The sequence below is a fragment of the Bison bison genome, unplaced genomic scaffold, assembly GCF_000754665.1.
Source record: "Bison bison bison isolate TAMUID 2011002044 unplaced genomic scaffold, Bison_UMD1.0 scf7180017864305, whole genome shotgun sequence".
Taxonomy (NCBI): domain Eukaryota; kingdom Metazoa; phylum Chordata; class Mammalia; order Artiodactyla; family Bovidae; genus Bison; species Bison bison.
Window position 1 is genome coordinate 1,449,765 of NW_011494877.1, and position 26,759 is coordinate 1,476,523.

The window sequence follows — 26,759 nt, forward strand, 5'->3', positions numbered from 1 at the left end:
TCTAATTTTATTGATTTGATTTTTCTCCCTTTGTTTCTTGATGAGTCTGGCTAATGGTTTGTCAATTTTATTTATCCTTTCAAAGAATCAGCTTTTGGCTTTGTTGATTTTTGCTATGGTCTCTTTAGTTTCTTTTGCATTTATTTCTGCCCTAATTTTTAATATTTCTTTCCTTCTACTAACCCTGGGGTTCTTCATTTCTTCCTTTTCTAGTTGCTTTAGGTGTAAAGTTAGGTTATTTATTTGACTTTTTTCTTGTTTCTTGAGGTATGCCTGTATTGCTATGAACTTTCCCCTTAGCACTGCTTTTACAGTGTCCCACAGGTTTTGGGTTGTTGTGTTTTCATTTTCATTAGTTTTTATGCATATTTTGATTTCTTTTTTTATTTCTTCTGTGATTTGTTGGTTATTCAGCAGCATGTTGTTCAGCCTCCATATGTTGGAATTTTTAATAGTTTTTCTCCTGTAACTGAGATCTAATCTTACTGAATTGTGGTCAGAAAAGATGCTTGGAATGACTTCAATTTTTTTGAATTTACCAAGGCTAGATTTATGGCCCAGGATGTGATCTATCCTGGAGAAGGTTCCGTGTGCACTTGAGAAAATGGTGAAATTCATTGTTTTGGGGTGAAATGTCCTATAGATATCAATTAGGTCTAACTGGTCTATTGTATCATTTAAAGTTTGTGTTTCCTTGTTAATTTTCTGTTTAGTTGATCTATCCATAGGTGTGAGTGGGGTATTAAAGTCTCCCACTATTATTGTGTTATTGTTAATTTCCCCTTTAATACTACTACTACGAAGTCGCTTCAGTTGTGTCCGACTCTGTGCAACCCCACAGATGGCAGCCCACCAGGATCCACCGTCCCTGGGATTCTCCAGGCAAGAACACTGGAGTGGGTTGCCATTTCCTTCTCCAATGCATGAAAGTGAAAAGTGAAAGTGAAGTTGCTCAGTCGTGTCCGACTCTTCGAGACCCCAGGGACTGCAGCCTACCAGGCTCCTCTGTCCATGGGATTTTCCAGGCAAGAGTACTGGAGTGGGTTGCCATTGCCTTCTCCATCCCCTTTCATACTTGCTAGCATTTGTCTTACATAATGTGGTGCTCCTATGTTGAGTGCATATATATTTATAATTGTTACATCTTCTTCTTGGATTGATACTTTGATCATTATGTAGTGTCCTTCTTTGTCTCTTTTCTCAACCTTTGTTTTAAAGTCTATTTTATCTGATATGAGTATTGCTACCCCTGCTTTCTTTTGGTCTCTATTTGCATGGAATATCTTTTTCCAGCCCTTTACTTTCAGTCTGTATGTGTCCTTTGTTTTGAGGTGGGTCTCTTGTAGACAACATATATAGGGGTCTTGTTTTTGTATCCGTTCAGCCAGTCTTTGTCTTTTGGTTGGGGCATTCAACGCATTTATGTTTAAGGTAAGTATGATCCCATTGCCATTTACTTTATTGTTTTGAGTTCGAGTTTATACACCCGTTTTGTGTCTCCTGTCTAGAGAATATCCTTTAGCATTAGTTGGAGAGCTGGTTTGGTGGTGCTGAATTCTCTCAGTTTTTGCTTGTCTGTAAAGCTTTTGATTTCTCCTTGATATTTGAATGAGATCCTTGCTGGTAACAGTGATCTGGGCTGTAGGTTATTTACTTTCATCACTTTAAGTATGTCTTGCCATTCCCTCCTGGCCTGAAGAGTTTCTATTGAAAGATCAGCTGTTATCCTTATGGGAATCCCCTTGTGTGTTATTTGTTGTTTTTCCCTTGCTGCTTTTAATATTTGTGCTTTGTGTTTGATCTTTGTTAATTTGATTAATATGTGTCTTGGGGTGTTTCGCCTTGGGTTTATCCTGTTTGGGACTCTCTGGGTTTCTTGGACTTGAGTGATTATTTCCTTCCCCATTTTAGGGAACTTTTCAGCTATTATTTCCTTAAGTATTTTCTCATGGTCTTTCTTTTTGTCTTCTTCTTCTGGGACTCCTATGATTCGAATGTTGGGGTGTTTAATATTGTCCTGGAGGTCTCTGAGATTGTCCTCATTTCTTTTAATTCATTTTTTTTCCTCTCTGATTCATTTATTTCTACCATTCTATCTTCTACTTCACTAATCCTACCTTCTGCCTCTGTTATTCTACTATTTGTTGCCTCCAGAGTGTTTTTGATCTCATTTATTGCATTATTCACTGTATATTGACTCTTTTTTATTTCTTCTAGGTCCTTGTTAAACATCTATTGCATCTTCTCAATCCTTGTCTCCAGGCTATTTATCTGTGATTCCATTTTGATTTCAAGATTTTGGATCAATTGAAATCATCATTTCACTATCATTATTCAGAATTATTTATCAGGTAGATTCCCTATCTCTTCCTCTTTTGTTTGATTTGGAGGGCATTTATCCTGTTCCTTTACCTGCTGGGTATTCCTCTGTCTCTTCATCTTGTTTATATTGCTGAGTTTGGAGTGGCCTTTCTGTATTCTGGAAATTTGTGGAGTTCTCTTTATTGTGGAGTTTCCTCACTGTGGGTGCGGTTGTATGAGTGGCTTGTCAAGTTTCCTGGTTAGGGAAGCTTGTGTCGGTGTTCTGGTGGGTGGAGCTGGATTTCTTCTCTCTGGAGTGCAATGAAGTGTCCAGTAATGAGTTATGAGATGTCAATGGGTTTGGAGTAACTTTGGGCAGCCTGTGTATTGAAGCTCAGAGCTGTGTTCATGTGTTGCTGGAGAATTTTTGTGGCATGTCTTGCTCTGGAACTTGTTAGCCCTTGGGTGGTGCTAGCCCTTCAGTGTAGGTATGGAGACGTTTGATGAGCTCCTGTCGATTAATGTTCCTTGGAGTCAGGAGTTCTCTGGTGTTCTCAGGATTTGGACTTAAGCCTCCTGCTTCTGTTTTCAGTCTTATTTTTACAGTAGTCTCAAGACTTCTCCTTCTATACAGCACCATTGATAAAACATCTAGGTTAAAGATGAAAAGTTTCTCCACAGTGAGGGACACCCAGAGAGGTTGACAGAGTTACATGGAGAAGAGAAGAGGGAGGAGGGAGTTAGAGGTGACCTGAATTAGATGAGGTGGAATCAAAAGAGGAGAGAGCAAGCTAGCCAATAATCACTTCCTTATGTGCACTCCACAGTCTGGACCATTTAGAGATGCTCACGGAGTTATACAGAAAAGAGAAGAGGGAGGAAGGAGACAGGTGGCCAGGAGGATAAAAGGGGGGAATCAAAAGGAGCGAGACAGATCCAGCCAGTAATCAGTTCCCTAAGTGTACTCCACAGCCCAGAACACACAAAGAGATTCAGAGAGTTAGGTAGAGAAGAGAAGGGGGAGGGAGGAGACAGAGGAGACCTGGTGGAGAAAAATGAGAGTCCAAAGGGGGAGAGAGCAGTCAAGCCAGTAATCTCACTCCCAAGTAAAAATGGATACTGAAGATTGGGTTCTTAAAGGTACAAAATTGATAACAAATACCAAAAAGCAAAGATTAAAAATCTAGAGTAGAGGTTGGATTTTCAAAAATACAATATTAAAGAAAAGAAGAAAAAAAAAGTCGCAAAAATTATAAAATATATATATATATGAAGTTTGCTTTAAAAAAGGGTCTTTTTTTTTGCAAGTAATAGTAATATTACTAAAGTAATAGTAGGTTATAAAATGAAAATTAAAGGAGTAATAGAGGACTTAAAAATTAAAAAAAAAAAGAATATCGTAAAAATAGTAAAAATAAATCTAGGACTTTCTCTGGTGTTGTTGTGGGCAGTATGGGGTCAGTTCATTTTTGGATAGTTCCTTGGTCCGGCTTATATTCTCAAGATCTATAGGCCCTTTCCATGTAGTTGGTACTAACTACAGGGTTTTAATCTATTGCACCTGTCACTTCCAAGGCGGTTCCCTCTGTTTTAGCTTCTTCTGTTTGCTGGTCTCTTCAGTGTCTGATTTCTGCCCTGACACAAGGGGGCGGTGGTGGACACTTTTTTAGGCTTGCTTGTTCAGTCTCGCTGTGGGGAGGGAGGGACACTGCAAACAAATAACACTGGTGTGTGCTCGCAGTGTCTCAGCCACACTGGGCCTGCCCCCACTCACGGCACGTGTGCCCTCCCTGCCCACACTGCTCAGGATCTAGGCTGCTCCGCCAGGAACCATCCAAGGCTGGCCCTGGGCTGCGTGCACCTCCCAGGTCTAAGCCGCTCAGGTTCAGGCACTTGGGTAGTCCTCATTGGTGCAGACAAGGTTGGGCCTGCATTTTGTGCCCTTCCCAGGTCCGAGCAGCTCTGGTGACCAGGTGTTTGGTGAGCGCAGTCACTGTGACTTATTGCCTCCCTCGTCCCTGCTGTTCGGTTTTCTGGGTGTACAACCGGTGCACCTTCTCAGGTGGATGTTGACCGTCCAGAACCCCAAGAAGTCTTAGTTAGCAAAGAAGCCTGCTTGCAGTTTGGTAGATAATGTCTCTCTGGGGCTGTGATTGCCCCCTTCTGGCTCTGGCTGCCTGTCACCGGAGGAGGATGATCTGCAGCTGGCTAGCTCTGCTCAGTCCTTTGTTCTGTGCGCGGGCCTGGCGGTGTCTTAGGTTAGGGCTTTTCACGTGGTAGCTATCCCTCAGGCTGGTTTGCTAGCCCAAGTTAGTTCGTTCAGATTGCCCTTGGGGCATTCAGGCCTGGTCCTTACTCTAAGCAATGCAGCCTGCGCTTCCCTGCCCAGCCCCTGCTTGCTAGTGGCGGGTGCAGGCATCTGTGCTGCTTCTCCACTGGGGGAGTTACCATTGGGCTTGTAATCTGTGGGTTTTAATTATGTACTTATTTTTCCTTCGTTATATTGCCCTCTGTGCTTCCAAGGCTCGCCACAGACTCGGAAGTGAGAGTGTTTCCTGGCATTCGGAAACTTCTCTCTTTTTAAGACTCCCTTCCCAGGACAGAGCTCCGTGCCTACTCTGTCCCTACCTCTTTTGTCTCTTTTTTTGTCTTTTATATTTTTTCCTACCTCCTTTCGAAGACAATGGGCTGCTTTTCTGGGTGCCTGATGTCCTCTGCCAGCATTCAGAAGTTGTTTTGTGGAATTTACTCAGCGTCTAAATGTTCTTTTGATGAATTTGTGGGGGAGAAAGTGGTCTCCCCGTCCTATTCCTCCGCCATCTTAGAACCACCCCCCTCCTCTTTCACTTTCATCAAGAGGCTCTTTAGTTCTTGCTTTCTCCCATAAGGGTGGTATCATCTGCATATCTGAAGTTATTGATATTTCTCCCAGCAATCTTGATTCCAGCTTGTGCGTCATCCAGCTGGGCATTTCGAATGATGTATTCTGCATATAAGCTAAATAAGCAGGGTGCCAATACACAGCCTTGATGTACTCCTTTCCCAATTAGGAACCAGTCTGCTGTACCATGTGCAGTTCTAACTGTGGCTTCTTGACCTGTATACAGATTTCTCAGGAGGCACGTCAGGTGGTCTGGTATTCCCATCTCTTGAAGAATTTTCCACAGTTTTTTGTGATCCACACAGTCAAAGGATTTGGTGTAGTCAATAAAACAGAAGTAGATGTTTTTCTGGAGTTATCTTGCTTTTTCAATGATCCAACAGATGCTGGCAATTTGATCTCTGGTTCCTCTACCTTTTCTAAATCCAGCTTAAACATCTGGAAGTTCACGGTTCATGTATTGTTGAAGCCTGGCTTGGAGAATTTTGAGCATTATTTTGCTAGTGTGTGAGATGAGTGAGATTGTGCAGTAGTTTGAACATTCTTTGGCATTGCCTTTCTTTGGGATTGCAATGAAAATTGACCTTTTCCAGTCCTGTGGCCACTGTTGACTTTTCCAAATTTGCTTGCATATTGAGTGCAGCACTTTCACAGCATCATCTTTTAGGATTTGAAATAGCTCAACTGGAATTCTGACACCTCTACTAGCTTTGTTCATAGTGATGCTTCCTAAGCCCCACTTAGCTTCATATTCCAGGATGTCTGGTTCTAGGTAACTGATCACACCATTGTAGTGTTACCTCGGTCATGAAGATCTTTTTTGTATAGTTTTCCTGTGTATTCTTGCCACCTCTTCTTAATATCTTCTGCTTCTGTTAGGTCCATACCATTTCTGTCCTTTATTGAACTCATTTTTTGCATGAAATGGTCCCTTGGTATCTCTTATTTTATTGAGGAGATCTCTAGTCTTTCCCATTAATTGTTTTCCTCTATTTCTTTGCATTAATCACTGAGGAAGGCTCTCTTATCTCTCCTTGCTATTCTTTGGAACTCTGCATTCAAAGGGTATACCTTTCCTTTCTCCTTTGCCTTTAGCTTCTCTTTTCTCAGCTTTGTAAGGCCTCCTCAGACAACCATTTTGCATTTCTTTTTCTTGGGGATGGTCTTGATCATGGCCTCATGTACAATATCTCCTGTACAAAACCTCTGTCCATAGTTCTTCAGGCACTCTGTCTATCAGATCTAATCCCTTGAATCTATTTGTCACTTCCACTGTATAATCCTAAGGCATTTGATTTAGGTCATACCTGAATGGTCTAGTGGTTTTCCCTACTTTCTTAAATTTAAGTCTGAATTTGGTAATAAGGAGTTCATGATCTGAGCCACAGTCAGCTCCCAGTCTGGTTTTTGCTGACTATATAGAGCTTCTCCATCTTTGGTTGCAAAGCAAATAATCAATCTGATTTTGGTATTGATCATCTATTGATATCCATGTATAGAGTTTTCTCTTGTTTTGTTGAAAGAGGATGTTTGCTATGACCAGTGCATTCTCTTGGCAGTTCTCAAAGGCCAATTCTGTTAGCCTTTGCCCTGCTTCATTCTGTACTCCAAGGCCAATTTGCTTGTTATTCCAAATATCTCTTGACTTCCTACTTTTGCACTCCAGTCCCCTGTAATGAAAAGGACATCTTTTTTTGGGTGTTAGTTCTAGAAGATCTTGTAGGTCTTCACACAACCATTCAACTTCAGCGAAGAAGCATTACTGGTTGGGGCAAAGACTTGGATTACTGTAATATTGAATGGTTTGCCTTAGAAATGAACAGAGATCATTTTGTCATTTTTAAGATTGCACCCAAGTACTGCATTTTGGACTCTTTTGTTGACCATGATAGCTACTCCATTTCTTCTAAGGGATTCTTGCCCACAGTAGTAGATATAAGTGTCATCTGAGTTAAATTCATCCATTCCACTCCATTTTAGTTCACTGATTCCTAAAATGTCGATGTTCACTCTTTCCATCTCCTGTTTTACCACTTCTAATTTACCTTGATTCATGTACCTAACATTCTATGTTCCTACGTAATATCGTTCTTTACAGCATAGGACTTTACTTCCATGACCAGTCACATCCACAACTGGGTGTTGTTTTTACTTTGGCTCTGTCTCTTCATTCTTTCTGGAGTTATTTCTCCACTGTTCTTCAGTAGCATATTGGGCACCTATCAACCTGGGGAATTCATCTTTCAGTGTCCTATCTTTTTGCCTTTTCATACTGTTCATGGGGTTCTCAAGGCAAGAATACTGAATTGTTTTGCCATTCCCTTCTCCAGTGGACCACGTTTGGTCAGAACTTTCCACCATGACCTGTCCATCTGGGTGGCCCTACACAGCATGGCTCATGGTTTCATTGAATTAGACAAGACTGTGGTCCATGTGATCAGTTTGATTAGTTTTCTATGATTGTGGTTTTCACTCCCATAGACTATAGAATCCATGGAGTTCTACAGACCAGAATCCTGGAGAGGGTAGCCGTTCCCTTCTCCAGGGGAATCTTCCCAACCCAGGGATCAAATCCAGGTCTCCTGTTTTGCAGGCAGATTCCTTACCAGTTGATCCACACAGGAAGCCCAAAAAGAAAATGAAGCAGCTCAGTCATGCCCAACTCTTTGTGACTCTATGGACTGTAGCCTGCCAGGCTCCTCCATCCATAGGATTTTCCAGGCAAGAATACTGGAGTGGATTGCCATTTCCTTCTCCAGGGTGTCTTTCTGACCCAGGGACTGAACCCAGGCCTCCTGCATTGCAGGCAGACTATTTACCTGAGCCACCAGGGGATCTAGAACTTTCCTAGACAACACATAAACTTGTAAGAAAATAATTGTATGTTTTTGTAAACCATGGCAATTTGGGGATTGTCTGTTATGCAGCATCATTGAAGCAATAGCTGAGCACTACAAGAAGTGAAGGTTGATGATCTCAGTGTAACATTGCTAGAAGGAAATAAACAGCATCTGGCCAAACTGTAGTTTTCCTATAGCAGCAAAGCAATATCTACCATGCATACACATCCTTGCCTCTGTTGCAGCAAAAGGCACTAGGAACTAAAGTGAGGGTTTTATCCCCCTGAGTTTTTGCAATCTTTGCCTCTATCTCAGAGATAACATGTATGCAACACAGTCTGCCTTGTTTTAGATTTATCCATGTGCAACATCTGCTTCTCAATGGGGAGCAAAGACCACAAAGACCAAAGGACCAGGTAGTTCACTGACTTGAAAAATATGTAGTATTGAGTTGAGAAGGATCAAGGGGGTCCATCCCATGGAAGACAAACAGGCCTAAGAGCTGTTGAAATTACAGCCAGGAGTGAATCATCAAAACTCCTGGACCATGAGGCATTGTCAGTTCTCTGCAGCTGCCTGAGGATACACTCAATGAAGGTCTTGCAGGAGGGAAGCCTACACAGACAACCCAATTCTTTCACCAGCATGCATTAAGCACCTACTGAGTGCTGGCTCAGCACCAGGATGAAACTATTAAAGATGTCTGGAAAGACATTGAAGAAAATGGATGCACACCTACCTGAGAGCTAGGCGGGGCAACCAGATTGATTCCTGGAGGGGCTGCCAGTGCTCCTGAGGGTGGGCCCATGGCAGAAGTGATGACTCGATATGGAGAGCCCAGGGCATTGAGGGGGGTCCCCACTGCACTCAGAGTTCGCGGGGCACTCACTGGGGTGTCGGTGTAGCTGGGGTGGCTGTCCATGGGCTTCCCTGTGGACAAGGCTGCCGATGGACTCATGGACGTGGAGCCAGTATGGCCGGGAGAACCTGTAAGGAGAAAAGAAATCAAAGGTGATGGGAGGCCAGGGGAGCACAGGGATGGTGTATGAGGACAGAGTCCCCTCCTTTTGTCTCCTGTATCATTCCCCTTCTTCCAGCCATACCTGCACACCTGTGAACTCTCACAGCTGGTAGAATAAAGGCCAGCAAAGACCAGGAAGGAGAAAGGACTTGTTATAGGACAGGTTCTCTGGTGCGCCACATGGAATGTGCCTTGAATTGTATCAGAACAACAATCGGGGCCATGGGGACATAATCCACAAGTCCCCAGGCCAGGGGGACTGTGACCTGAGCCAGTCAGACAGGGACAGTAAGTCCATACCAAACTCCCAGGTTGGGGATGGAGTGGGCAGGTGTCTGGGCTGCTCCCAGAATCCCCTGTTCAAACTCATTTTGCTATGAGAACAAGGGTAGGGCTGAAGCTCTATAGTCAGGAGAAATTCATTCATTCATATGTAATCATGAATTCATATGCACCATCTATTATGGTGCAGGTACCACATCAGATGCTAGCGACTACATCAGATGCTAGCAATTCAGAATTGAACAGAGAAGGCAATGGCACCCCACTCCAGTACTCTTGCCTGGCAAATCCCATGGACAGAGGAGCCTGGTAGGCTGCAATCCATGGGGTCGAAAAGAGTCGGATATGACTGAGCGACTTCACTTTCACTTTTCACTTTCATGCATTGGAGAAGGAAATGGCAATCCACTCCAGTGTTCTTGCCTGGAGAATCCCAGGGATGGGGGAGCCTGGTGGGCTGCCGTCCCTTGGGTCGCACAGAGTCAGACACGACTGAAACGACTTAGCAGCAGCAGCAGAATTGAAGGGAACACTGTGCCTGCTGTCAGGAACACATTCCATTATGATCATGGGGAAGGCAGAGGCTATTATCATGCCTTTCACAGTCTGTAGCTTTTGCAGTTTTAGTCCCATAAGGTTCTTATCCAATCTCTAGAGCGTAGGGTTAATCACTGCTTAGGAAGAAGACTCAGGATGACTGGGCATGGCTCAGCAGCCACAGAGGCCCAGGAAGGCAAGTGCGACCAGGCCTGCCGAGACTGTTTCTTCTCTGGGGATAGGAAGCTTTGGCCACAAGTGTCTGTGAAATGGGCTCTGGTCAGATGACATCTGGTACCTTTTTCCTAGAAAAGTTGATCCCAAGTTCCCTCCTAGATGCAACTCAAGATAAAAGAAAAGAAGCATACCCAACTTCCATCTCAGAAGCCCAGCATGGAGCACTCTCTCCAGAAGAGAGGAGCTGTGAACTTTAGAGTCCACAGCAGCAGGGCAGAGACTCGGAGAACAGCAGAGCAGCCCACCAGGACTCACAGTGCCAGCTCCCTGTGTGGCTGGCATGCAAGAACAGATGTGGAATGAGCAGGTGCTAGGCTTCAGCACGGCACCCATGCTGTCCTCATGGATGGGACATGAGAGGGTTATGGGGAGAGGTGGTCAGTAAGCCTGGCCTGCCGGAGAAGTCATCCAACTCTCCACTTTCTCCTGGAGCCAAACTACAGGGGAGTCTTAAGCCTTTCAGAGACTTTTGTGGTACTTACATAGTACTAGGACTAGGATGCAGAGAGGGGGTACTCTCTTCACATTCTGGAGGGGAACATGGATCATCGGAGGTGTAACTGTGCAGCAATTCTTAAACATATTTATCTCACTAGAAAAATGTCAACCTGGAGTTTCCCTTGGAGCTTCTCCTAGCTTTATTGCTGTTTCATTTCCAAGTGGTGTCCAACTCTCAAGACCCCATGGACTGTAGCCCGCCAGGCTCCTCTGTCCATGGGATTTACCAGGCAAGAATACTGGAGTCGGTTGCCATTTCCTTCTCCAGGGGATCTTCCTGACCCAGGGATCAAACCCGTACATCCTGCCTTGGAAGGCAGATGCTTTACCTGCTGAGCCATCAGGGAAGCCCACTCTCCTAGCTTAGTTAAAGTCTACTTGTAGAGAGAACAGTCACTCCTGTGTCTGAGGAGGCCGGAACCGTCCAGGAGTTTCAGTCTATCAGGGACACTTGTCTCATAGACAGATGAATTCCAATTGCCATGTTCTAATTACCACAACTGAGGTGAACCACATGCTGTGGGTCCACAGAGAAGTGGCCAAAGGGTTCGAAGGGACAGGTGAGATACTTCTTGTGTGTCCTAAATAGCATCAGGCATTTTCCATACATTAACTTATTCTACCAATTTCCATACTTTAACTCATTATATCTTGACAATAGGGCTGTGAAGATCATCTCAGCCTTTTACAGATGAATGGCAATTTAGGCTTAGCCTCACCCCCAGGCTGCTCCAAGTTCTGGGATGACTTGCTCCCACCTCCTTTGTCTAGAAGAAGTTTTTATTTCTCCTTCAAGGTCTAACTCAAGTATCACCTCCTCCAGGAAGTCTTCCCTGGTATTCTTAATCTGGTTTGATGCCCTTTTCTGTTGTTTATTTCCTTGTATTTGCCATTAAACTGAGAGGGAGAATGGTGTCTGTTTTTGTATCCTCACCACTAGCACGTTTCCCGGCACTAGCCAGGTAGCGAGTGCCAGATCCTAGATTCAAACTGTCAATCTGAAGCCCATGCTGTCTCCTGTGTGCTCTGTCAAGGACAGCAGAGAAGATTTGGAGAGCCACCACATCACAAAGTACAAGTTGACTCAATGATGAAGTGATCTTGAGCTGAAAGTTCATCTGAAGGAGAGAGAAGGGGGCAACTTCCAAGAGCTCAAGCCAGAAAAACCAAAAATCTTCCCAGACGGTCACTGATCAGAAAGAAGAATTTTAGACTCTTCAGCAGCCCTGGAAGACTGTGACATTTAAAGAAGCCAATGTGTACCTTGAGCCTGCCACTAAGATAACATGTGACAGGTGAGTTAGGAGCCAGCCCAACTTGATGGGCAAGGAGCCGTGAACTTGGCTGGGATGACAGCTGTCTTTCCCAAGCCATCTGAGGGAAACCGACTTTTCCTTCCCTGTGTGGGCTTTCCAAAACTGACCCAAGGACCCTGCATATTCTACTTGAAATGGACCTCAGGGACTGTGCTTTTCATTTCTACGTCCCCAGGCTGATGTCCAGTGCTTCACACCAGCCCAGAGCTATGGGACAGAAGGGAACAAGATTTTCCTTCACACAGTCATCAATCTGAGAGTTACCAAGGCATGCAGCCTGTAACACTGGTGATATGGAACATCTAAAGTGGTGTTTTAAGTGATATGTAGGCAAACGTTTAAAATATATTAATTGTTTTATATTCATTTTTACTGTCTCCTTCTGTTTATAGCAAGTGACTCTGCTTCCATCTTTTATATAAAACTATCTTCCTAAAAATCACTATTTAAGTTTTCAAAAAAAAGTAAACTGACCTCAGAAAATTTCTATGTACAAGAACATGTGATATGTTGAATATCATGAAAACAGTATGCAAAGGAATGATGTTTAAGAAACATGAACTGTAATTTGCTGTAGATAAGGAGGGAGAAATGGAGGATAACACAAAATTTCCAGTTCTGTTTTGTTTTGTGTTCATGAATTAAGTTTACTCTTTTTAAATTTTATTTTATATTGAAGTATAGTTGATTTATAATGTTGTGTTTGTTTCAGATGTACAGCAAAGTGACTCAGTTATGTATAGACACTGATTTAATGTTTTGCAGCTATTATTATATGTAGTTATTTGTAACATCTAATACATATAGACAGGTATGGAATTTAGCTTTTATTCCACATATAAAAATAAAGTATTGACTAGCTTGATCATTTACTTTAAAAAAAAAACATGAGCTGTACAAAAAATATGAAAATATGGACTTGGGGAAACTCACAAATTGTTTACAGAATAAAATGAGAGGATGTGAGAGAGATTTGAAATTTAAACTACATTATTTTTATTGTATTTAATAATAATACAAATTAAGACAATCAGAATATTCCTTGATTACTCAGTGATGGCAATGGTACATTGAGACAGAATGCAACAACCAGTTAAAGTCAGGTTTACCATGGCCTTTAAAATGTCTGCTGAGTCAATGGCCTAGAAGAGATGGGCTATGTTATAACCATATTTTTATAAGAAAAATTCAAAAAGAAAAACACATCTTCACAAATTTTTATTCTTTGCCTCTCACAACGAATGACCACTGTTGCTTAGAAATAAATAGCTTTGCTTTTAGAAAAGGTGGAAAATAAAGATGAAAGTGTTGTTCAATGGAAAATGAATCCATTCTCCCAAATAGACACTAAAACATTCCTATCTAGGACATTTTTTATCAGTTTCTTCAGCTCTCACTTCTTTTTTTTTTTCCCCATGGCCATGTGGGAACTACAGCTAGTACATGTTTTCCAGAAGTTTGGTTTTTAGTCCAAATCCAAAGTCAAGGTTTTCTCGAATGCTTCTATTTGGCTCCTGTGCAGAGGCTGGGAGCCCAATTTTCCCAGCCTCCACAGCCTATCAGCTTTGTTTGCTCCCTGACTACATGCCCTCTAGATCCTCATCAGTCCCTCATATTGTGCCCACTCTCAGATGTTCATTCTCTTTGCACAGCAATAATTTTTATAGAAATTAATTCATCTGATGGGAGAGGGATAGTTGACTTTCTCTGGACCTTCTCTTCTCTCCTGGCAACATACCAAAGAAATGCCTTTCATCTTCCAGGGCTCACTCTCCCCAATAAGAAGGCAGCACCTAGTGGGTTCTAAGATCCCTCCCAATGCTGTTCCATGAACACTGAGGTGGGTAGGACATAGCTCACTGGCATCTAAAAGAAGGACGTGCAGGTGGTGGTGGTCTGGAATGGTCGAGCATAGGCCACTTGCCAAGGGGCCCCTGTCATCATCAGCTGGACCGTGTTAACCCTTCAGGCTGTTCGGGATTCCAGATTGCAGTTTGAGATGCTGACAATGTCACCAGGAACCGAAGAGGTGATGGAATCTGCAAAGTGTTTGATTTTTGAAGTCCATGTGTACCTTGTATGGGCATCTGGAGTGACATCTGTGTGGAATACAAGACTCTGAAGCTGCCCAAATGTCCTAGGTTGGATGGAGGTTGCATCACTTTCCAGTCATGTAAACCTGGGCCAGGAACTTGACCTCTCTGATCTAGCTTCCTCAGCCACAAATGGAGGTATCCATATCTAGCTCAGAGGTGCTAAAACCATTTGAGACCACTAACCCAGGGGTAGCAGTTACAATTACTTACCGCACTATAAAGGTGGTGAGAGAGACCTATGTCTGGCTTGAATACCGTTGTAGAAGATTATGTAAATAGAGTTTAACCCAAGCCACACCAAGAGTAAATGTTCTATTAAGAACAGCTGCCATCAGCCGCTAGTCCGAACATACCAGTTGTTTATAATATTAACCACTCCTCTGAGCCCAGAGTGCCCCTCCATCATCGCAGCAACCTCAATCCTTCCCCTTGGATCCTCCAGATCTCCCCATTATCCATCACAACATGGAGATTTCCTCCATGCTAACTTCCATTCTGAATGCCTGGTGCCCTACTGGCTATCACATATTTTAAATTTCACCACAATTATCATTGTGGTGTCTAGCACTGTGCCTGGAACACAGTAGATGCTCAAAAAATATTTGTTGACTGATCAATGAATGTGCTTCCCTAGTGGCTCAGATAGTGAAGAATCTGCCTACAATGTGGCAGACATAGATTCGATCCCTAGGTTGGGAAGATCCCCTGGAGAAGGGAATGGCAACCCACTCCAGTATTCTTGCCTGGAGAATTCCATGGACAGAGGAGCCTAGCGAGCTATAGTTCATGGGGTCAAAGAGTGGGACACTACTGAGAGATTAAACACTGTCAATGAATGGAATAGTTCTTTTGTTAACTGATACAACCATATAGGAAGTTCATCAGTAGACACAATTTGCATGAGAAATCTATGTTCCTTATGTTTACCAAAATGAAAATCTCTGAAATCTCTAGATAACAAATTGCATCTGTGTGTTGAGGGGACACTTATTGAGAAAGAAAAGCCCAGGTACTTAGAACTACACAATTCAACCAAGGCAAGGAAGTTGCTTAGCAACCTCATCCTCAGCCAGTAAACATAAAATGTCAAGCATGAGTCTTTCTGATTGGCCAGACAAGGGAACAAATGGCTTGGCATTTCCACCCCTTAAACTCCTGTGCCTGGGTAGAGAGTTCACTGTCCCATCCTCAGGATGGAATGGAAATTTAGGATGAATCATCAATAATGGTAACACCCAGCCACAGGGAAGGGGACGGAGGTTAAAAAAAATAATAACTTGCTATTTCTAAGAGTCTGGACTCTCCATTAGAAACCAAGGGAACGTCACGGGGCCGTATCCCAATATACTTTCTGTCATGGTGGACACAATCTCACAACCAACTTGCTTCCTTTTCGCTAATGGAGGGATGTGTTACATAAGCCTAACAATCGTAGAATATTCAGAAACCTGGCTTGTTCTTCCTAGTCAAAGGGAAACTTGTTCACACGTCTTTTCCCCACTTGGCTCATAATATACAGACAGGCTGCACGGGAGGTAGGGAGGCCTGCAATATGAAGACACTCGAGTGACACTTAAATGTCATCTCCCCCGCTAAGTAAAAACAACAGATAATATTTATTAAGCAATTGCCATGAGCCAGACATAGATCCAAACACTTTACATATACTGACTTAATTCATCCCTACAAACCCCGTTAAGGTTACCAACTTTCATCCCTATTGTACAAATGAAAAACTGGGGGACAGGGAAATTAAATAACTTGCCCGAGAGAACATGGCTAGTACATTATACAAGTAGCATCTGATTCTAGGGCAAAGGCAGCAGACCTGGATTTTTACCCCAGCCGCACCATATGCTATACTGGCTGCGTGGCTCCTTGCAGCAGTTACTCAGGAGTGCTCCTTCCTCTAGCTTTCCCGGGCCCAATTTTTGTCCCCAGCTCTGCCCTTCCTAACCCAACTGTGGCCTCTCTCAGGATTCTGGCTTGGTATTCTCTGTTTTAGATTTTTATTAGAGTATAGTAGATTTACAATGCTTAGTTTCAATTGTATAGCAAAGTGATTCAACTATACATATATTCACTCTTTTTTAGATTCTTTCCCCATGTAGGCCATTACAGGTACTGAGTAGAGTACCCTATACTATACAGTAGGTCCTTATTAGTTACCTATTTTATATATAGTAGTGTGTACATGACCTGGTACTTTCTGACTAAGATCTATCCCTTCTGATTCTAGCCCCTCATATCAAACCCAAGCCCTGGTTTCCTTCATCAGGTAGGAAACCCAGACCTCAGTTCAACTCAGCTTTTTCCTCTCTCTTTCTTCCACAGAAGGGTCACTCAGATGCCCAGGACTGGCTGATATACATTTCTTATATTTACACTGCTGTGGCATTTTCAAAAGCACTTTCACATACTCGTCTGAGCTGTACCACCACTCTGAGACTGGACGGGAAAGTATTTTATAGGCACTGAACTCCACTTTTTAACAGATGTGGACATCACATTATTAGCTGAATTCTTACTGAGCGAGAAGCACAAGTAGAAACTGCATTTTTTAATGGGAAGCCTCTTCTGCTACCAACGTCCTTTCTGACTTTCTCAATGGGGGAAATGAAGACACATGATGGAGGTGGGAGCATGTGGGAGAAGAGACACTCCCTCGGCCCGTGTGGCTCAGCCTCCTTGGCCTCTCAGCAGGAATATGAGGACACAGGATGCAGCAGCTGATGAGCTGCGTGCAGCTCCAACCAGCCCGCCAGCCTGAGCCCACACAGCCTGACTCCTGCAGGCCCCACAGGAGGGCTGGCGGGCTGTTCGGGCTGGGGGTGGGGGCTTGCTTCTTCCAGTGCTTGGATGAGGGGGAGGGAGAAATTGGCGGCCCATCCTTCCTCTCTGCCTCCACTCTCCCCTCCATCCCTCCTTCTCCCTCCATCCCCACCCCTTTCCCTAAAACCTGCAATGATGGAAGTAGTGAAAAGCAGCAAAGATTGATAATCAGCCTCATTATTACCAGCATTATATATAATTATAGCAAAACCTCACTCATTTGGATCAATTGAGAGAAAAATCAGTCTAAATTCGTGACAAGTTGTCAGATTACTTTTAAATTACAATTTTATTACTTCTAAGTAACACACGTGAAGAGTTTGTGTTTCAAGTACCACAAGCTAATGGTTATTAAGTGAGGATTTTATAAAATCTGCTTTAAAAGATTCTTTTGTAATTAACACCCCATTAATATGCTAATGAGATTTCTACTATGCTTTCTTTTTAAATTGCTTAGAAACCAATGAAACTTAAAGAGGCTCAAGACTTCCACAGTCTTACTTGCATAACAAATCTTTTTTTGTTGTTATTTTTCATGAGTGTGCAAATACAGACTAGTTCCTGCCATGATCAATTTAATCACCATTCCAAATTAATAATATCACAAATTAGTACAGCCATGTTGTTTTAGGGTAGAAATCAGATTTTCAGGACTTGAGGAACCACTTCATTTTCTAGAGAAGTTGCATGACTTGGTCGTGCAGTCAGGGCAAAAACCCTGGGCCTTCTGCTCCCATGTCCAAGCTTATTCCATCCAGTACATACTGCCTTGCATTCGTAAAACTCTTTATAACTGTCTGTTGTGTATTCCCATATCAATTATTGGTTCTGTCAGTCAAAAAATGCTTGTTGAGGGCTCCTAACTGCGTACCAGGCTCCCTGCTACTGTTGTTCAGTCACTCAGTCGTGTCCAGCTCTTTGCGACCCCATGGACTGCAGCACGCCAGGCTTCCCTGTCCTTCACCATGTCCCAGAGTTTGCTCAAACTCATGTCCATCGAGTCAATGATGCCATCCCACCATCTCGTCCTCCCTGCTAGGTGCTACAGATATAGCAGGTCCTTGGAGGCCACTGTCTGTTCCATCCAAGCTTCAGACTGACTCAGAGTACTTGGAAGGGAAGAAATTATCCTCATTAGACAGATTAGAAAACTGAGGTTTAGAATGATAATGGGACCCTTTCAAGTAGTTGTTGTGAATTATTAAAGACCTAGAATCTGAGTTTAGTCTGGCACAATTTCTGTCAGCCTCTCTGCACATAATTAATGGCATTTTGCTTACATACCACCCTTCCCACCCAGGACCAAATTTGAACCTTGCTGGTACAGATGGATATTGTGCCATCCCCAACATATTGGAGGCACAAGGGGTTACTGGAGAGTAGGGGCTCCACCAAACAGGACCAGCTGTCTGTCCCTTTAAACCAAATCCATGCACTGGTACTCCGTGTACCAGCCCATGAAGACAAAGGTCAGGAAGGGCTCCAGGCATTGACTTACAGTGCCCCTCTAACCGCTTGTTCCTGAAGTCCTTGAACACCAATTCTGCCCACACCCACCTCTTGAATCCATGACTTCAATCTTTCTCTGTCTCTGTAGGCTTCTTGTTCACATTCTGAGGGGATCTTCCTTACCCAGGGATCAAACCCTGGTCTCCTGCATTGCAGGCAGATTCTTTACTGTCTGAGCCAAGAGGGAAGTCTCAAACAAATCATCAGTTCAGTGTGTCATTAGAGCATGCTTAGTTGCTCATTCATGTCCAACTTTTTGTGACCCTTTGGACTGTATCCTGCCAGGCTCCTCTGTCCATGGGATTTTTCAGGCAGGAATATTAGAGTAGGTTGCGATTTCCTCCTCCAGGGTATCCTCCTGACCCAGGGATCTAACCCGCATCTCCTGTGTCTCCTGCATTGCAGGCAGATTCCTTAACCATTTGGCCATTGTAAAGCCCATGCTCTCCCTAGCCTCTCGATATAAACTGTCTTCTAAAGATTGTAGTTATTTTAAAATGTGGTGAACCATAGAGCAGAAATAGAGACATAGACACAGAAAACAAATGTATGGGTATCAAGGGGAAATGGGTGGGGTGGGAAGAATTGGGAGATTGGGATTGATTTACATAAACTATTGATACTGTGTATAAAACAGAAAACCAATGAGAACATACTGCCTGGCACAGGGAACTCGACTCAATGCACTGTGGGGACCTAAATGGGAAGGAAATCCAAAAAGAGGGGATATATGTTTATGGATAGCTGCTTCACTTTGTTGTACAGCAGAAACTAACACAGCATTATAAAGCAACTGTACTCCAATAAAAATTAATTTAAAAATACAGAGAACCATATCCTTGGTGCAACATTACCACTGGGTAATGGACATGGTATTATTTGTTCTCAGGTCCTAAATATCTAAATTCCTTGGACCATTCTCAACCTCAGCCCCAAAAAACACCTCCAGGAATAAATCATCTCCAACTGTCCTACAGACTTCAGAACTTGTAACTGGTTTATATACTCCTTCAGAACAGAGGATGAGTCTTAATTCTTGGTGTCCTACACAACCCTTGCATAAACCAGACGCTGAGCCAAGGTGTGCTACCTGAAAGATTGACAGGCCCTCCTGGAGCAGTCTGAAATATTCTTTCCCTCCTGGTGATCTCTAACTTTTGCTCTGTTCCCTATGTCACTGGGACTGAGAAAACACAGGTATCATGAGCCCCAAGCTTTCCAAGATTGCTTCCCCATGACATTAGGGACCAGCCAAAGGAGAGACAAAAGAGATGCTGAGTCACAGAAATGCAACCCAGGCAACCAGCCTAGAAGGAACATCCCAACATATTTATCAAGCACTTTCTTTACTGCTCCTCTGACTTCTTGTAAATGTATTTTGAGTAAAAGATCACAAGCTTTTCCATTTTTTAAGCTCAGATGCTGAATTCTAAAATCCCAATAGAAATTTGAGCTTGGTCTTGAACCTGCAGACTCTTGCCCTCTCCCTCGCTCCTTTCTCAGTTGCAGTATCTGATAAAAGGAGCCAGCAGGCCCAGGCTGTGCAATTTGAAGTTGAGGAAACTCAGGGGAATATGACTCACTAAGGACACTGGCCTGGGGTGAGGGTATCCTAAAGATTATAGGGATGGGAGGTCCCAGGTCACTGCCCTCTTTCTGCCAGATCTCATAAGTGTCTGTCCTGGAATGATTTGCTAAAATATAATTTTCTGTAACTGGCCCAGAATTGATGCCTTATTAACTTCACTTCAGCCTCTCATAGTGCACAGTCTGACACTTTAAGAACAGGCATGCCTCCTCTAAGAAAAACCTACATACAAAATTTAAGCTGAATATACTACCATAGTCTCCAAGTTTTCTGAGTAGGAAAGAGAAACAAACTTTTATTGTGTGTTTACAATTTTCCAGCCTTTGTTTTATTGAATCCCTACACCGTGGAATGTTAACCGTTGACCCTGTATAGTTGGTAGTATTGTTATTTCACCAAGACACGAGAGGAGGGCTTTCTATGGCTTAGCCTCCCTCCACATTTCTTTCTGCCACCCCAGGTGGCCCCCAAGGGCACTCAGGAGAACCCAGTTTGTAGAGCATAAGTAGCCACAGGTCCCAGGCAAGCCCCACCTGCATTCCCTGGTGTCCTCATCTGTAACCGATGGGTCTGTTCAGATGAGCTACAAGTCTTTTTCTGGCTTTAAAGATTCAGCTTTTGCAGGGAAGCTGGGGTGGGAGTAGGGGGTAGAGGAGGGTTGACGAGAGCTGTTCAGAGCTTCAGAGCTAGTGTTGTTCTTCACTGCTAACTGGGACACAATCAAAATAGTACCAAAACTTCTCTGGAATGATTCCCTAGGAGTAGGCCAACATATTCAACACAGCACATCCCCATGCATTAGCTTATACATTTGACCACAGCCACTTCCCCATCACAACAGAAGAGCTGAGCAGTTGTGACAGAGGCCATAACCAGCCACTGAACCAAGACCTGGGTCAGTCTCAAGAAAGCCACCCAAACCCGGGCCTTCTAGAACAGTCGCATCTTAGATTCCCTGGGCCTCTGTGTTTTCTACTTTCCAATAAGAGAAAAAAATAGCAGCTTCCTCCGGGAGCCCCTGGCACCCCAGCCACCCAACTCTGGTGGCTAAGTTCTCTGCAGATACAGAAGCTACATAATCAGGGGAAGGAAGAGGTGGAGAATTTTGATTACTCTTTGCATAATTTCTTCCCCCAGTTGCTATTCAGCTCTCTATCTCTTGGTAAGATTGTAAATGTTTCAGAAAATAGTTTATACTAAATATACTCCTTCCTAAATCTCATAAACATTTATTCCTTCCTACATAAACCCTAACCACTTACCTCCATGGTAAGTCCCTATTAGCCACCCACACATTTGTGGAGGGGAAAAATATGTTCTGTCATACACATAAACACACACACACACCCTCCTCCCACATCCTCATATTGCCCTCCACACACAGACACACACATACACACACACACACACACACACACACACACACCCCTCCAACTCAACCCCTCCTCTATGGCTATTCTTACATAAGAAGGGGACTATTCTACACAAGCGGTCAGACTCAGTAGAGTACGGCTCTTACAAATCATTAGACCCCCAGGGAAAAAGTGAAAGTGTTAGTTGCTCAGTTGAGTCCAACTCTTTGCAACCCCTTGGACTGTAGCCCACCAGGCTCCTCTGTCCATGGGATTCTCCAGGCAAAAATACTGTAGTGGATAACCATGCCCTTCTCCAGGGGGTCTTCCTGACCCAGGGAAGATCTCTTGCATTTCAGCCATATTCTTTACCATCTGAGCCACCAGGGAAGACCCAGGTCCCCAGAATAAGCCAGCAACTAATTCTCCAGAGGCCACCATTGCACCTGAGTGACTGCTAAGTTACCGTGTACTCAAGGCCAGGCTCCTGTGTCTACAGCTGCTAGGCAGTGGCGTGACTGGCTTGGGGTTCCTCATCCCTTCAAGGGATGTCCTGCTGCTTAGCTTCCTGTGGCAACTCTGTGGCCCACAGAAGTTGTGAGAGGCAGCTCAGCACCGCTTGGACTCAGGACCAGACTGCCTGGGTTCAAAGCCTTGGCTGGGCCATTTTCCAACTCTGGGACCTTAAAATGAGTTATTGCAGCTTACCATGCCTCAGTTTCCTCGTCTATAAAAGGAGTGTAATAATGATGGTAATAATACCCACTCAAGGAGTTGTCATGAGGATTAAATAAGATGATAATGGTGAAGTGCTTACAATGGTAGTGGGCACTTAGTAAGTGCTACTGTGTGCTTGTTAAATGAAATGAGACAAGTCCCCTCTCCCCTGATCTCCTTTTCACCCTGAGGATTACTGCACAATTGGAAGGGGGATTACAGGATTTGTTCTGCCATCTTCTTAGAGGCTGCAACTGTCTCATCCAGGCAAACAAATCTCTTACTGGGCAGCTGGCAGAAAAAAAGAACAGAAAGGTTCTTACCTCATCACATGGGAGACACTAGAGCTAGGCAAGTGGGCACCTAGGTGGGGCCACTGCAACCCAGCTAGTCCCCACCCTGCGGCCAGTTTGCCCAGTGTCTTGTTCACTGATGGGAGGATGGTCTGATATCTGGTAAGCACAGCCCAGACACAAATCCCAGGTGTTATTTCCCAAGGGTGACATTGCTGCCCTAGAGATTCTCAGAAATCAAGGGAGCCCTCTGCGGTTCCGCTTGCTAATACATAAGAGGGCAGAGGTTATACACTAAATAATTTAATATGTGTGGTGCAACTTGCCTCATTGAGGCAAAAGGAGTGAGAGACTGTAGGCTACGTCCGCTTCAGACTTCAGGTCTCCCCAGCACCTGCAGGGATGTCCTTCTCCCTCCCACCTCCCCCCTCACCTCTGCAAGTTCTCAGGCAGACCTTCCTACAGATGGGGCCCTTACCTCTGCTCAATGTTTCTGCCTCTTAGCTGGCAAATACAAACACAATGGAAAACCTCAGTACAACTAAACCAAATAATTGTTCTCCTCCCTCAGGAATGGGGAGGAAAAGGAGCATCAGGGCAGACGTTTCAACAGCCTAATCCTTCCCCTTCCCCCCATGGTTATATCAGCCTACTCTTGCATGGCCCAGCCATTGTGTTTCCTTTCATCTGAAACCTAATTACACTAAATACCAGAGCCCCCACAATTATGAAAATTTAAACCAGCAACGTATGTGGGTCTTTACGAATTTAATTTTATTTCCCCAGATTCCTAATTCATTATTCTACAGTAATTTTTGATTTTTAAATTAATTTGCATGTTAGTACTTGGGCAGAATAGAGGGGACAAAAATATTAACTTTTATTAAACACAAAACATATAGACAACACTCTATATCTGCTTTTTCAAGCATTTGCACGTTTAATACTCACAACATGGTCTGAGATGGGATTTTAAACTACAATTTAGAGATGAGGCTCAGAGAGGTTCAATATCTTGCCTAAGGTCGCACAGCTAGTAAGTAAAAACCTGGGAACCAAACTCAGTTCTCTCTCTATATATAGATAGAGAGAGAGATAGATAAAGATAGATATCTTTCATGCTCTTTCCACTGCATCAGATAGAGGGAATGCTATTAGAAGTTTGACTCAGGGGCTTTTCTAGAAGGGCTGTCCTCCTCAACCCCATATACCCTTAGCCTGCTACTGCCTTCCTTGAGGCCTCAGTTTACACATCTATATTAGGAGAGGACTAAGGCGCTCTTTGAGGCCTCAGGATATTACTATCCCAAGATTCCAGACAGCAGCTCCCAGAGAATTTTGGACTAGACCTTCTTTCCTCAGACTGTCTCTTCCTACACCTGTCCACCTTCAATCCTTTTATTCACCCCAACCATCTCAGAGGGTCTCCTTGGCAGTTAAGAAGCCATAACCTCACAGACCTCGAGGGTCCCAAGAATCTCATGGATAGGCATGTTCTTCAGACAACTGAACTCAGAAGGAAAAGGAAAACGCGCCTCTCAGCTGAGAATGGGACCAAGATGGGAGTCAGGAAGGCTTTTCACAGTACCCAACTGTACACTGAAGATCAGAGGTCCACTGCACAGCCTTGGCCACCACACTCGCTGGGTCACATCACAAGACTGGCCCCAGGAACTTCAACATTGTCTCCCCCAGAACGTGTGGCCAGGGTCCCTCACCCATCGGATCCAAGCAGCAACCTCCTTCTGCATGCAATGGTGCACACACCATGCCGTATTACAATGTGTCTGTGCAATGACAAGCTTGCCCAGTACTAATAGTACAGACTCTATCTCATGAACGTCTGTGTTACGAGCACCTAACTTCATGCTTGGTCCATAAAAACTGCCCAACGCATCCCGAATGAATAAGCAAACCCCCTGGCTTAATGTCTCCAGGACAGGGACCCCATCCGCTTCCAGTGTCCCACCACACTTTATGGAGGGGCATGCCCAGTGGAATAGGCAAGCTTTGCTCCCAACCCTTCAGATGAATTGCCTATCTGTCCTCACAGGAGGTGGGGAGGGCAGGGACTTTTCAGTCCTCAAGACCTAACAAGAATTTCTGCTTTGTCGTGCCTGCCAGTGTCTGCTCTCCCCTTTGGCTCCTAAGAACCCAAACCTCCTGCCACCAGCTGACAAGTCAGAGGCAGTTGGTCAGCTGTTGGGCCCATTTACCCAAAGCTGGGCTACTGTGCTGCTTCTGTCACTGAGTCAAAGGAGCCTTGGGACCAAAGTGCCTGGGTGTGAGGGCGGCCCCTGGGAAGTGCCACCTGGCTGCCCTGCCTGGCTTGGCAACCTGGAGCTCCAGCTGCCTGTTCTCTGCTATGAGAGCCCAGATCCCCCTCCCACCACGCCCAGATCTCGACCCTCAGAGTGGAGGTGGTGGCAGTGACCCTGGAAGTGGAATTGGGGACAGCAGCAGGGGAGGGGACAAGAGGCTATTAGCAAATCAAAAGGGGAGAAAACAGAGGAAGGAAAACACGGTAGCAAATTAAAGCACTACGTTTTCTTTTTAAAAAATGCAATTCTAGGGAAATCTGCTTTTAAATAAAACAATCAGTCTGTTGTTATGAAGTATCTCAGGTACCCTTAATATTGACAAAACCTTTTCCGTCATTTTTTTTTTTCTCATGGCAAGCTGGGTATTAGGTTCATCCCAGTAATTTCCTCTTACCTCTTCCATTCTTCACACCCCCACAAACCCACTGAGTTAGAACAATGCTCTGTCTACCTTTGTCTCAGACATACTCCCAAGCACGTTGGTTCAGGCTCTCCTTAGAATATCCCCATATCCTCCCATCTGTTCACTCATTCGAATGTGCAAACAGATTCTCACCTACGGACCGTTCTCTCCCACTCTCCCTCCCTCCCTCTTCCCATCCGTGCCCCTCACTCCTGCCCGCGCGCTCACACACACACTCACACGGAAACACACTATAGACGCCGATAAACACACATGCCCTCCTTCCCAATTCAATCCTAATCCAGTTATCCGGATCTCCCCATCTCCGCTCGATCTCTCCAGACGGTCCCGGCGTTGAAGCCGTGTGAAATACTCACCTCCAAAGCCTGTGGGAAACTTCATGAAGTGAGAATAATTTCCATACATGTTGACTCTTCAGTTCATAGTCCTCCCGGGCGCGTCTGCTCAGTGGCTCGGCCTCTCCCTGCTCCCAGGCGCAGCCGGGCTCCCTTCAACTTGGGCTAACAAGAGTGGTCATCGCTTCCTAGCAGCCCGGGCAGCTCGGGCTGGGCCAGCCCTCTGGGATTAGTCAGGAATCTGCCTCTCGATCTGAGCGTCCACATCGTGCGTCGAGCCGGCGGTGGCGGCAGCAGCTGGTGCCTGTCAGTAATCACGCATAATGCCGCCGCCGCCGCTGCCACACTGCCACCGCCGCGCTGCCGCGGGAGGCAGATCCTGTTGCTAGTTTGATTAAGTCGGGGCAGGGCTGCTGCGTGCGACTCTTACAGCTCCCGGCTGGTCCCCAGAGGTCCCCACCGGTGGCACGATCTGTTATCTAGGAAGCCAATCGATGTGTGACTGACCCAGAGTAGGTCAGGACAGAGGAGGGGGAAGTGGGGAGGGACTCTTTAGATGTCTTTTCTTTGACTTGCACCCCCCCCCCAAATCAATGGGGTTTTATTAAAATGGGTTTCTTCCCTATGGCTTCTAGCTATCCAATGCACTTGGTGTTTGATCTGGGAAAGGAGGTGGGGATGGGGCGAAGAGGGAACAGACCCCTTCATAAACCCAAGATTGGCCAAGAGTGAGAGGTCTTCCCCAACTTGGGAAAAACTAATCCAGATTGGCCCTTAGACTTGGAGTAAGCACCCCCTGCTCTGGTAGCTGGAAGCATTAGTCTGTGCTCAAATGGTCGAAGCTTGAGAAGGGCAGTTAGGAGCCAGAGCTCACTCACACAGAACACAGTACAGGTAGGGAAGACAGGCAGGTGGTGCTCTGATATGTCACTGAAGGGAAGCATTCACCTTATATACCACTGTCATCAGGCTGCCTGTTCAAAAAGTGCCATTGAGTCCTCGCTGACACAGAGCTTCTTTGGTGGAACCGACCCACAGATAATAGAGTCTATGCATCCCTTTGATGTTTGGATCTGCTATATGGTTTTCCTGACAAGCCACTGCTCCACCTATATCTGAACACCTCCAGTAATGGGAAGCTCACTATCATTTCATTCCATTCCATTTCTGAACAGCTCACAAGAAAGTTTTCACTGAGCTAAAATCTGTCTCCTTCAGGATGGGGAACACAGGTATACCTGTGGCAGATTCATTTCGATATTTGGCAAAACTAATACAATATTGTAAAGTTTAAAAATAAAATAAAATTTAAAAAAAAAAAAAAGAAAACGAAGATCATGGCATCTGGTCCCATCACTTCATGGCAAATAGATGGGGAA

At 44.5% G+C, this 26,759-nt stretch overlaps 1 protein-coding gene across 1 annotated transcript in view; it reads right to left on the bottom strand.

The window, feature by feature from the left end:
- The window catches only part of RXRG (retinoid X receptor, gamma), a 60,487-nt gene extending 34,756 nt beyond the window's left edge, over window positions 1-25,731 (bottom strand). The window contains exons 1-2 of the mRNA XM_010851972.1: window positions 25,402-25,731; window positions 8,762-9,009 (exon numbers count right to left, since the gene is read on the bottom strand). Of these exons, the coding sequence (XP_010850274.1) occupies window positions 8,762-9,009; window positions 25,402-25,450 (297 nt within the window). The 5' untranslated portion in view covers window positions 25,451-25,731. The remainder of the gene's footprint in view (window positions 1-8,761; window positions 9,010-25,401) is intronic.
- Window positions 25,732-26,759: the final 1,028 nt, after the last annotated feature.